At 36.3% G+C, this 13555-nt stretch overlaps 1 protein-coding gene across 1 annotated transcript in view; it reads right to left on the reverse strand.

Annotated features, from left to right (window-relative positions):
• The window catches only part of LOC124358989 (importin subunit alpha-7), a 50462-nt gene that overhangs the window by 12759 nt on the left and 24148 nt on the right, over window positions 1-13555 (reverse strand). The window contains exons 3-6 of the mRNA XM_046811287.1: window positions 13239-13454; window positions 5856-6076; window positions 2660-2923; window positions 849-1053 (exon numbers count right to left, since the gene is read on the reverse strand). Of these exons, the coding sequence (XP_046667243.1) occupies window positions 849-1053; window positions 2660-2923; window positions 5856-6076; window positions 13239-13454 (906 nt within the window). The remainder of the gene's footprint in view (window positions 1-848; window positions 1054-2659; window positions 2924-5855; window positions 6077-13238; window positions 13455-13555) is intronic.

A 13555-nucleotide genomic window follows, 5' to 3' on the forward strand; every position in this document is an offset into this window, starting at 1 on the left:
GACAGTACTTTCTCAAGTTTATGCTTGCAAACACCTATCATACTAAGGAAACTCCATCGACTCCAACAATTAAACTGAATTAGATCTGAATTACTTTAATGATTTGTGGTTGCACTCTAACTCACCATTTCTACCTCTTTCCAGTTACTGTAGTAGTTTGATAAAATCATTTGTACCATATGTTTATTACAAGGTACAGTTCTACCAAAATTGTATAACACAGTTACATACAATTGTTTTCCTTGTTTGTACCTTAAAATCAAGTAATTGTTTCTTTTCTTCCTTACCTCTCTTTATACTGTGTAAAGTTACATAACAAGCAACAATTATTTGTTTTAAGTTTGTTATTAATGATGGAAGGTTTGAAAGGATAACAGGATTTCGGATATTCACCATTGTTACAAAAAGTTATAGTGTTATATCTTTTATAACATATAATGGTGGCAAATGTCCTGTTACACTGTATTGTTTTCATGGTTAATTAAAAAAAGTTAAATAGTGAGTTGTAAGCCTTAAAATTTAAATAACATGCTTACACTGTAAAGTATTTACAATAATTTACACATAAATGTTCATCATAGCTTTTATTGCATCTAGCTGTATTATAAGATCATGTATTTTATATATATATAAAATACATATATAATACTATTATTATATGTATTCACTTGTTCAAATTACTCCCTGCAGCCCGTTTGGATCTGATTAGTAAAAGTGTACTGTACAAAGAATGAAAGAAATTTATTGATCACATAATACTGACGGACTCTTGGTAATTGCATGATACACCTGATGCTCATCTGAGCATTAACAATAATTTAAGCATATTATGACAGAGGAAGAAGTACCTGTATCTGCTGCCTGTTGCCAGCAGTGATGTTGGATATCGTCCAGCAAGCCTCTTTGCGGATGCTGTCCTTTGGTGAGCCGAGCAGCTCTAGCAAACACGGCAGAACCGAGCAGTTGAGTATCACCTGTGTCTGAACATCATCTCCCGTCACGATGTTACCCACGGCTCGCAATGCTGCTGACACCACATTGTGTTGGTTGTGCCTGTACAGAATCCTCTCAACTTAACATACTCCATAGACCAGCATTTTTAATTTACTTTGTGATACGCTAACCAAATCGAGTAAGTACGACACATTCACTGCTTTGTTAAATTTGGTAATCTTCAAATTACGACTTGAGTCTCCTGTGATTCATAAAGATGGTGGATTTTGGTGTCTGATAGTTTAGTGTAGGTAAGCGTTAGAGCACTAAACATGTGAAACTGGCAAATCTACCAGATTGTGTTCTATTAGAGAGCACCACCATGTACAGTGTTTACGTTTTTACTGTTATGGGTCACCCGTGAAAAACACCCATAAATAAAGTGGTTGAATAAACCTCCAAATCATGACAGATGTAAAGATCTACCCTGTACCTTGGAGGCTGATTTAATAACGTACCAGATATTGATAACACCTGAAATCAGTGCAAAGAAGAAAAATAACTGTGCACGTCTGAATCACAAGTGACTCAAGCAGCACACAAGAAGTAACTGAGTATAAAATATTAACTATGTAAGACTCATACATAATAATACTATTTATTGTGATAAGTATAAAATATACTTCTCTCCACTTTAACCCTTTGAGTGCCAAGTATTTATTGAGTGAGTGTAGGCCTACTTAAAAATGCCAGGTATTTTTCTAGTGGTGCATCTAAAAGTGCCAACCCTTTTGAAGGCATTTTGCAAGGTTTCAGTAAAAAATTCACAGTTTGGTTTACTGATTACTAATATGCTATCAACATATTTTTTTATTTTTCTCTGAAAAACTCTGTATAATTAACATAAAATAACAAAAATATAAAGTTTTTGATTTTTAGTGATTTTTTTCCCCCCTAACGTCTGGTAAAATCGGACATTGGCACTTTTTAAATCTGGTAGAATCAAAGTTGGCACTTTTCAGACAAATTTTGACGTCCGTTAAAATCGAATGTTGGCATTCAAAGGGTTAATCCCCAATTAAATTGGTAAAAAACTGTTAAAAATTATATCTGTTCCACAAGTATAGAATGTTTGGTGAAATGCAGTAGGATCCACAACTAAAAGTGTATTATGAGTGCACTGGTGACTTATGCCGCTGTGAAAATATAATAATGTGCAAAATACTGAAGAGTTAGAATTAAATTAATAAAATTCAACTAAATTTTGTTTGTTGCATTGATAGCAGTGTAAATAAACAAAGTATTTAATTTTAAAAAGCATTACTCTTTAAACAAGAGTTTAGAAAATTATGAAGGCTATCAAAGATAAAAAGGAAAGGAAATGTAGAAATAGCCAAGAGATCTCGTTAAGAAACCCAACATGACTACTGCTTTGAGAGTAGAAAATTAAGATCATCATCCAAAAGATAGGATAAGAGCTTTTAGATTTAGAAATTGTTGCAGCTTGTACACTTAAATAAATACCTGGAAATGTGTCACAGTAATTAGACAGACGCTGACAAAACGGGTGTGAGAATGTTGGCTAGAGAAGGTGGGGTCAAGATGGAAATGAAATTGTTGAACAGATTGTGGAAAATCAAGTGAGTGTTTGGCATGCAGAGGGCATAATTACAGTCGAGCTGAAGCTAGCTACAAACGACTAATTGAAGGAACTTGAGCTACTTACATGAGCAGTTCGACCAGTCTCCTGCAGACGCCGGCATCGATGACGGCCTGTATTTTGTCGTTTGGCCCGTCGCTGAGGTAGCTCAGGGCCCAGCAGGCATCGGCCAACACGTCGGCGTCCGTGTGGAACAACAGTCGCGACAGCACAGGCAGAGAGGGTGACACACTGGCGAAGTTGGGAGGTGGGGTCTTTCCTCGACACAGGTTCGACAGGGCCCAGACTGCGTTGCGGATCATGGTCAGTCGTGGACCCTTACTCAATAATCTGTAAGAATAGCAACACACATGCTAAAAAAATAAACATAAATATGGCCAAATATTGATCATTAAAACTTAGCCTAATTATTTAACTTAGCCTAAACTATTTATTTTTATATGCATATGACACAACCTTACTGATACAAGAAGAATAATTACATGACTTGTTCATAAAAACTAGAACACCACTCACACATTTAGAATCATTGTTTAAAAACAATGGATTAATCTTAAATACCTCAAAAACTAATGTTATTCAGTTTAAACCGAACAATCATAATAAACATTCATCAAATCTTTCAGACACAAAAGGGCTTAACATTGCTGAATCCCACAAATTTCTTGGACTCCATTTTGATCAAAATCTAAAATGGAATTACCATATAAACTATTTAGTTAATAAATTAAGTAGTCTGTGTTATGCTCTCAGCATTTTGTCACAGTGCACATCTTTAGAAACATGTAAGCAGTATATTATGTTTGTGTAGAATCTGTTTTACGATATGGAATTGTTGTCTGGGGTGCACAGAAAACTGTAAAAAAATGTTGGTTGCACAGAAGAGTATAATTAGAACTGCTGAAAAAAATAAACGAACTAGTTGTCGACCATTATTTAGACAGTTTGAGGTATTGACACTAACAGGAATATATGTTTATGAAGTTATAAAGTTAGTGTGTGATAGGCCAATACACAATACAAGGAACAATAAAAAATTTCAGTATCCCCACCATAATCTCTCCTCATTTGAAAAAGCCCATCATATATGCCTTTAAAAATATTTAACAAAATACCTCCCCATATCGCTTGCCTTAATCAAAAACAAATTTTAAAGGATAAGTTGGTGAAGGAGGCATATTACTCCTTGGATGAGTACATGCTTGGTAACTGGAATTAATTCGCTGCACCCTCCTGTCTTTGATAGGTTTTAAAATTTTAATTGATCTTTTTTATTTATTTCTATTATATTACCTGTTATATTATATTATATTTTAGGCTGTTGTAAGTGCTGATTGATATACAAAATTTATTTTACCTTTGGTTAGGATAGTGTATATTTTTATGCTTTAACAATGCACCTGTATTGTGTACCTTGTACCCATATAATACGTAACGTGCAAATAAAAAATGACTAGCCTCTTCATTCCATGATATTACAGGTAATGTCTATAAAACCCCTCTAAATTTTATTTTAGATGTATGAATGTTTAATTTTTGTTTAAACATTGATCATTGGTAAAAGGAAGAAGGCCGGAGAACTAGGCATTCTCAGAACAAACAGTCAAATCAAATCAAATTTAAAAACGTAACAAAAAAAAAATAGAAATATTTTTTAATCGTCTTTGTAAAAAAGGACAATTGTGCAAGTTTTTTGAACTGGGCATGTTTTGGAAAGGATTTGGAGCTATTCCATATAGAATTAAATAAAAGCAAAACAATGAGTTTAGACTAAATGTTAACAGAAAATGCTAGATAAAATGTGTCACAAAACACACACAAGCTTGTATAGGCTCGTTTCTATTGATAACTCTTTGAGACATAAAGTTGTTCTGGAACATTATTAATTTAAGTGTTTATTTATGAAATTAAATTATTTGAAATGAAGTTCTTTATTAGTCCAAGAGAACATGTTACAATGCTATAAGGCTCATCAAATAGATAAGAAATCTACAGACTAATATAAATTACTTTAATCTTACAATTATACTAAATTTTCAAAATAATTATAAGTATGGCACATCATGGAGTCTATTTGTCTCTCTGAGGGTGTTCGGACAAAATAATAAATTCTTTCATCTTACCAACATTTTCAAACTAAAACAAAAATAACTATTTTGAAGTCGCAAAAATGTACTACTTCAAGTAAACTTATGTGATTTTAAAATACAGAGAGTATTTTTGATCTACTGACAATGGTTTACATCGGTATGAGGTCCTTAGTCCTTGAAGGTTACAATCTGTGAACATTATGTGGGAACCTATGGACAGTTGTCATGTGTTAACAACAAGTAAAAACTACTTCTTTCCAAATAGTACAAGCGTTAGCAATAGAAACTAAACCTTCGTGATGTTCCACATCTCTAGTCTTTCATAATTTATTCCCACTACTGAAACATACAGCTTTGTTTCTGGTTATAAGTATTCTTATAAAGATCTCATATTTGAATTAAATACAAAGAAACTATAAAAAAACCCTGTTTATACAAATAGTAAACATATGATGTTCCACAATTAATTATGCTTTGAATTAGAGGCACTCTTGGACTTTCTGGAACGTAAATACTATTTAGTAGCAAATACTTCTACTTGCAAAAAGGGATAAATGTTATTTACTTTTCTGTTGAATGAAAAACACTACAAAATTAGCCATTTTGATCTGTATGATACAAAATTTTAAAAATAGATTTTTATGAAACACATTCCACATTTCATAGTAATAATTGTTTTGTCAAGTCATAGAGAATTTTGTTATTGAGAGTTTAGTTTTACTACAAACTAAAGAATTATTTTGTACTCAAGATCATGTCAAATTATAACCTTTAAAATTTAAACAACTTCTTACTAAATTTAACAACAACTTTCATTTATTTACTACAGTTTATTTTTATTTACTTCTTTTTACAATCCCAACAGAATCATACAATTAATGTTCTACTATATGACAAAAAGAACCCAAACATTCATGCAGCAAAAATCCAACTTCCAAACCACAAAAGATTTCCAATGGCTGAATTTCATGTTACAAAATAGGTTTTTGTAACAACTTACTTAGAACATAAACTTTATCTTATATATTCATAGAGAAATGTAATAAGAGCTATGAAATCACAGTTCCAGAATTTGTATGAATAAAAAGTTTATACAAATTAAATTTAAACAAAACCAGTTGTCGAGAATTATTATTCATAAAGGGCATAAAATGAACACGTCATATACTAACTGTAGTAGAGGTACGAGAATGCCAGAGTCCAGAACGTGGTCCCGGCACTCAGGACTGTCTCCGGCAATGTTGCCGAGAGCCCAGACAGCCTGCTCTTGCACGTCCTCGTAGTTGGAGTTCAGTAGCTGCACGAACACTGCCACGGCACCGGCCTCTATGACTATGCGAGTTTGGGAGCTGGTACCTGACGCTATGTTGGTCAGTGCCCATGCCGCCTCAAACTGGAATACGACAGTCTATAGTGAACTTTGTTGAAGAAAAAAGTAACACGTTCACTGCCACTGGCTTCAATGAAATTTCAATTTTCAAACTGGTACTTGATGCTACGTCGGTCAGTCTACATCATCAACTCCAACTGGAATATAACAATCTGCTTGGATCTATGTTAAAGAAAATAGTACACAAATACTGCCACAGCACCAGCTGCTATGAAATGGCCAGTTTGCAACCTGGTACTTGATGCTATGTCGGTCAGTCTACATCATCAACTCCAACTGGAATATGACAATCTGCTTGGATCTATGTTAAAGAAAATAGTACACAAATACTGCCACAGCACCAGCTGCTATGAAATGGCCAGTTTGCAACCTGGTACTTGATGCAATTCAATTCAATTCAATTCAATAATATTTTTATTCACACATTCATCAAGAATGGTTACAGAGTCAACACATTGCAGTAAAAAATTGATGTCATCAAGAAGTAGGTAAACTAGTTTAAAACTATTATAAATGCAAAGAGAAAATATCTTTAAAATTTGATATCAACTAACATTTCTGTAAAATAAAATATATATGAGGAGAAAATATATGAATGCATATACATACACATACATGTCTTAAATAATAGCATTAACAGAATTAAAAAACTCATTCAAACTATAAATTGTAGAGTTTTATCAACAGGCGTGCAGTCTTTTCTTCAGAGTTTTAGAGTCACATGTTTTGAAGTTTCTGGAAGCATGTTAAAGAGTCTTGCACCGCTATAGGAAGGCTTCTTGGTGTAAAGGGTTGTTCTATGCGCTGGAAGGGATATATCATTTGCCCGTCTTGTTGTGTAGCTGTTGACGTCACCAACCCTTGGTAATCTTTCTCTTGAGGCGTGGGTGATTACCTCGATGATGTATATGGGGACACTACTGTGAGTATCTCAAAAGATTTAAAAGCCTCTCTACAAGATTCTTGTGGCTGTAGTCCTGCCATGATCCGCATAACCCGCTTCTGTAATACCAGGACACGATGAAGGTTGCCGGCAGATGAACTTCCCCACAGAGTTATTCCATATCGAACATGTGATTCGAACAGAGCGTGATATGCGGCTTTCAAAGCGATAGAGAGGTACCAATGGATTTAATCCTCTTCATTGCAAAGATTGCAGAGCTAAGCCTTGAACACAGTTGGTCGGTGTGATTGCTCCAGGAAAGGCCTTGATCCAGAGTTAGGCCTAAGTGTTTTGTGTTGTCAACTCTCTGAAGATCTGGGGGCTTCAGTCAAGCATTCTTTTAATCGTCCAGAAGCGAGATATTTTGTCTTTGCAGCGTTAAAAACTAGGTCGTTATTTGAGCAATATTGTTGTGCCATACTGACTGATATGAAGGTACGAATGTCCAGGTCTTTCAATTGCATTGCCACTCGTTACAGAACGGTGTCATCAGCAAACATGGACTGGGTAGCTTATATTAACCCCAAATACTTAGGTAGGTCTGCAGTAAAAAGAACAAACAGAACCGGGCCCAACACTGAACCCTGGGGAACACCTCTTGTAACAGCCAAAGGGCCCAGATCTTGCAGTCCTCTCTGTTCCATCCAGGTTTTGTTTTATTTTCAACGATCTGTTCTCTTCCCGTTAAGTAACTCTCAAACCACTTGACTGTAGTCCCTCCAAAAACCAAGAGATTTAATTTTGTTGATAATTAAACTATGGCCCAAACAGTCAAACGCCTTACTTAAATCAAGGAAAACACTTGTAACTGTGTTTCCTTCCTCCAAGTTGTCAATGATGTGTTCTATTAAATCGGTTAAAAGCACTTGTGGTTGATCTTCCAGGGATAAACCCATGTTGTCTATCAGGCAGGAGATTGTTGAGTTTAAGGTGGTTTTGAATTCTGGTTAAAATTATTTTTTCTATGATTTTTGAAATAGTTGGGATTAGGGATATCGGCCTGAAATTTTGTAGCTCCTTTTGCTTCCCTGCTTATGAAGGGGATAAACTTTAGATATTTTGAGTTTGCTAGGAAAAATCCCTTGAGACAAAAGACTTGTTGATTATATCTGTAATGGGTAAAAATACTTCACACCAATGCAAAACTTTAGCAGCTTAGAGCTCACGTCATCGATACCTGAAGAAGATGTTGACTTCAGTGACATTATAGTGTTAAAAACTTCACTGAAGGAAGTGAGTCTCCATTCCATAAGTGATAAGTTCCAAGAAAAGAAGTATCACTCATAACAATGGCTCTTGATTGATTGTTTTGCAGTAGAGTTTTGCTCGGCTATATTGGAAAAAAAGATATTAAAGTGTTCACACAATTTGTCTGGGTCTTCTTTTCTACCTTTCCCTCCAACATCAATCTGCCATCTTGCCCTGCACTGTCTTTTCTTAAAATTCTCTCAACTATTGATGACATTCCAGATGGCTTTAGATTTATTACTTGACTCAGCAATAAGGCTTTCATTTTCTTCCCGTCTTAGAGTTTTTAGTTTTATATCATACATTTTTTTCTTGTTAACGCATCCACTTTGTCTTGCTCACTTCCAGTTTTTTTATATTTGTCAAGCGCCAGGATGAACTCTTTTCTAAGGCTGTTAGCTTCTGGGTTGTGTAGGGCTAGAATTTTTTCCTCTATTTTTTTTCCGTATGCAAATTTTACGTGGACATGTGATGTCAAGGGCTATTGTCAGGGTATCAATAAAGTTCATGTAAGCCTCGTCTGATGTGGCTGCCTGATAGACTCTGTCCCATGATTGAAGTGACAGGATGTCCTTGAAGTGCTGGAGGTTGTCAGGATTAAATTGTCTGTGAGTAGTTCTAAAAGCTTCATTTTTCTTTATTGGGGCGTCAACGTAGCAAAGCTGTCCCATATGATCTGAAAGGCCCGTATTTTCCACTATGACTTTTACTCTGTCAGTGTTAAGATTGGTGCAGACAATGTCAATGGAAGTAGCAGAGGTATTAGTGACTCTTGTAGGAGGCAACGGTATTCTGGTTACATCGAAGGGTGGCGAGGTGCTTCGCATAATGCTACATTTTCTCTTGATGGAAGCAAGCAATTTACATTGATATCACCAACAATACAAATTCCCATGTTGTCACAAGGAAGTAAGCTGAGGGTATCAGTTAACAGGGCCAAGGCATTGTCAAGAGGAGCACTGGGTGGTCGATATATCCCAAGAATGTATAAACATGATTTCCTGTCGAATGTTATCCTGATCGAAGACATTTCACATACGAGTTTCTTCTGAATGGTCAGCAATTATTAACACTCTCCACCTCATTAGCCATGTCAGTGTGCTTGTAGATGGGCAACACCACCTTTCCTGTGACTCTCTCTGCAAAATGCAGTTACCAGACAGTAGTCCACCAAGCATACATTTTTCAAAGTTAATTCACTTAGTCCATGTTCTGTGAGGACAACTAAATCGGGCTTGTGGATGTGTAAAAAGTGATTTAATCTATCGATTTTATTGCACAGCCAATCTATGTTCTGATGGAAGATTTGAATCTTGTCTTTAAATTTGAATTCAGGAAGATTCTGCATCGAGTTTTGCTTCTTTGAGTTGGGTCTAAAAAAGTCTGGGTTTCTGAAGAGTTTGAATTTTGGAGTGGTGATTTAATTGTTAGTACGGGTTGACGGCATAATTTTGGATCCACCGTGACATTCAGTTTTTTTGACAGGGTTTGGCTGGCTCCCTCAGTGGCAGTTTGATTCAGTTTTTTGGACAGGGTTTGGCTGGCTCCCTCAGTGGCGGTTTGATTCAGTTTTTTGGACAGGGTTTGGCTGGCTCCCTCAGTGGCAGTTTGATTCAGTTTTTTGGACAGGGTTTGGCTGGCTCCCTCAGTGGCAGTTTGATTCAGTTTTTTGGACAGGGTTTGGCTGGCTCCCTCAGTGGCAGTTTGATTCAGTTTTTTGGACAGGGTTTGGCTGGCTCCCTCAGTGTCGGTTTGATTCAGTTTTTTAGACAGGGTTTGGCTGGCTCCCTCAGTGGCGGTTTGTTTGTTAAGATTATCATATGTAGTCTGGTTGGATAAAACATGAAGCTTGTCGATATAATCATTAAAAAAACTTCCTCGTAAGTTTCTCCCTCTCTAAGCACCTGTGCAGTAAATGGAAGGTAACTTCATTTCCTTGCCATGCGCTTCCGACAGATGAGTTTGGTGTTTGTTCTCTGTAGGTTTGTCTAACTCTATTAAATCATAAAGTGTGTTCACAGGATGCTTTTATTTTCTCACTACTGAGTGGGAATTTTGGGATTTTTTTATTTCAAAGTTTTTTCCACGTGACTTTTTTCTTATTTGAATCGGAAAGGTTCCATCTTCATAAGTGTGTATAATGGGAGCTACTAAGTGAGTTGTTGGTTTATCACCATCATCATCAGTTGACTCCATTGCATCATGAGATATCTTGTTGATGTCAAGCGTCTGACACTTAAGTCTGGCTTCCCGATTTTTTGCTGCCTGAAGGGATATACTAAACAGATTCTTTCTTTTGGTTTTATTTTTTGAATCTGTGCTAGATTTTTTCACATGGAAGTTCTTGCCAGAAGAACTGTCCCTGTGACCACTTCGGGGAATGCAAGGTGAAGAGTGTTTTGTAGGCATAATGTTTTCAAAGTTGTTTACAACATTGATGGTGAATACCGTCTGACAGTTTCTGAATTGTTTGCTCCATTTGGTCTTGTCGTTTCTTTAGAAGCAGAATTTCCAAGTACACTGATGAGGATTGTGCTACTAAAGGGGAGTTGCTATCATCAGAAGTTTGTGTGGAAAGCAGATTTAGTTGACTCAGGATCGTTATTTTTCAAATTTAGTACTCTTCTGAAGTGTCAAAATAGTCATTTCCAAATTTTTAATTTTTGTTAAATTCAAATCAATAAGTTTTTGAGATTTTTATGTCTTGTTCTTCAAAAAGGTTCTGCAGTTCCAGTTGAAATGCCTTTTCTTTATTAAGTTGGAGTTCAGAGTCTCTCAGTTCTTGGCTGAGTGATTCTATCTTGTTAATGTGGTTCTTTTCATTTTCCTCCAATTCTTCTAACTTTTCTTCTGTCCTAGCTATTGTGGCAACCAATCTAAGATTTTTTTCCTCCAAAAGCTTATTTTTTTTCCAAAAGAGTTGTTCCTATCTTGGCAGCCATTTCCAGTTTGTCCTCTTTGATGATGCTATGTCGGTCAGTCTACATCATCAACTCCAAGTGGAATATAACACTCTGCTTGGATCTATGTTAAAGAAAATAGTACACAAATACTACCACAGCACCAGCTGCTATGAAATGGCCAGTTTGCAACCTGTTACTTGATGCTACATCGGTCAGTCTACATCATCAACTCCAAGTGGAATATAACACTCTGCTTGGATCTATGTTAAAGAAAATAGTACACAAATACTACCACAGCACCAGCTGCTATGAAATGGCCAGTTTGCAACCTGTTACTTGATGCTATGTCGGTCAGTCTACATCATCAACTCCAACTGGAATATAACACTCTGCTTGGATCTATGTTAAAGAAAATAGTACACAAATACTGCCACAGCACCAGCTGCTATGAAATGGCCAGTTTGCAACCTGTTACTTGATGCTATGTCGGTCAGTCTACATCATCAACTCCAACTGGAATATAACACTCTGCTTGGATCTATGTTAAAGAAAATAGTACACAAATACTGCCACAGCACCAGATGCTATGAAATGGCCAGTTTGCAACCTGTTACTTGATGCTATGTCGGTCAGTCTACATCATCAACTCCAACTGGAATAAAACACTCTGCTTGGATCTATGTTAAAGAAAATAGTACACAAATACTGCCACAGCACCAGCTGCTATGAAATGGCCAGTTTGCAACCTGGTACTTGATGCTATGTCGGTCAGTCCACATCATCAACTTCAATTGGAATATAACACTCTGCTTGGATCTAAGTTAAAGAAAATAGAACACAAATACTGCCACAGCACCAGCTGCTATGAAATGGCCAGTTTGCAACCTGTTACTTGATGCTATGTCGGTCAGTCAACAGCAACATCAACTGGAATATAACAGTCTACATAAACTATGTACAAGAAAGCAAAAGGATAATCTGAATTGACAGAGCCTTCAATAATTAGTTGTTTCGATATGTTACTTAGAGCCAACTCAAATCAATACTTAATATAATGTGTGTTCTGAAAGTATCAAACCTTTTACCGCTTAAATTAACAAAATGTAGTAGGAAAACTGGTAGAGAGGAGACAGTCATGCTGCATTCGTCATCTCCAAGGTTAAAAAGTCACTGAAGGTTCATAGCTCAGACCAGGTCATGTTGAAGTTTTCTTCGACTTCCATGGATGGTGCATCTAAAATACACTTACACACCATCACCACCGTAGGGCCAAACAATCACTAAAGAATACTACCCGAAAGTATTCATTGATTATCATCTTCGTGATACTGAATGATGCAAAGAACTGGATCTTTGGGCAGCAAATACTTGGCAGTTCTACCATGATAAAGCAGCCACCCTTCTGCTCATCTGACTCAGACTGACTTTCCTATCAAACACACCATGCCTATGGTTCGACAGGCTCCCTACTCCCCCGACGTGGCTTCCTGTGAATTTTGATTATTTCTCTCAGAGGAATCTGACAGGAACCAAGAGAAGACATCATGTTCATCATCCCACCAGAGGTGTTGAAAGGAGTGCTGGGAGAAGTGTGGGCATTGTGAAGGTGACTATTTTGTGGTCACAGGGGTATTGCAACTCCAGATCAAGAAATGTAGTTTTGCTAAAAAAGGTTTGATACTTTTTTAACAACACTTATAGTTCTATATAGAGATAAAATAACACACTTTGATTTCCATAAAGGAAAAGAATGTCCAGATTTTTGTTATGCTTATGTGAGAAGTGCCATGACTTTCCCAATGACACTTCTTAAGTACTTCTATAATGCCTGTTTTGTTAAAACCATATATTTGGATTCTTAGATTTTTGTTTTATTTATATAGTTGCAAAGCAATAAATATATTTTTTTAATTTTCGATTAGACACTATCCTATATAACAGGATTAAATTATTACTGAAAGTCTGTTAAAATACAAATATGAAGTATCTTAAAAATTCTGTTATTTTTCAGATAATTTTATAGTGAAAGACATTTATCTGTAAAAACATAAAATAAGAAAACCTGGCTGACCTGCAGTGTGCAGTTCCTGTTATTCTGCAAGAACTCAACAAAGCGTGGCACAATGCCAGTCTGGATAACTTCGTCGATGGGAGGGTTAGGTTCGCGCGACAGCAGCTTGCGGAACTTCTGTGTGGCGTCCAGCTGCTCGTCCACGTTAGAGCTGTATAAGGCTTGGACCATGGCAGATGTTATCACTGGGTTTGTCATAACCGACAGCACATCCTCCTAATAAAACATTCACTTGTTAGCCTAGCTGTACAACCTGACTGTTTATGTATGAAAGCATTCACCATCGCAAGTAAAAGCCCAAGAAAGTGTACATACAT

Source organism: Homalodisca vitripennis, chromosome 4 (genome assembly GCF_021130785.1).
Source record: "Homalodisca vitripennis isolate AUS2020 chromosome 4, UT_GWSS_2.1, whole genome shotgun sequence".
Classification (NCBI taxonomy): Eukaryota; Metazoa; Arthropoda; class Insecta; order Hemiptera; family Cicadellidae; genus Homalodisca; species Homalodisca vitripennis.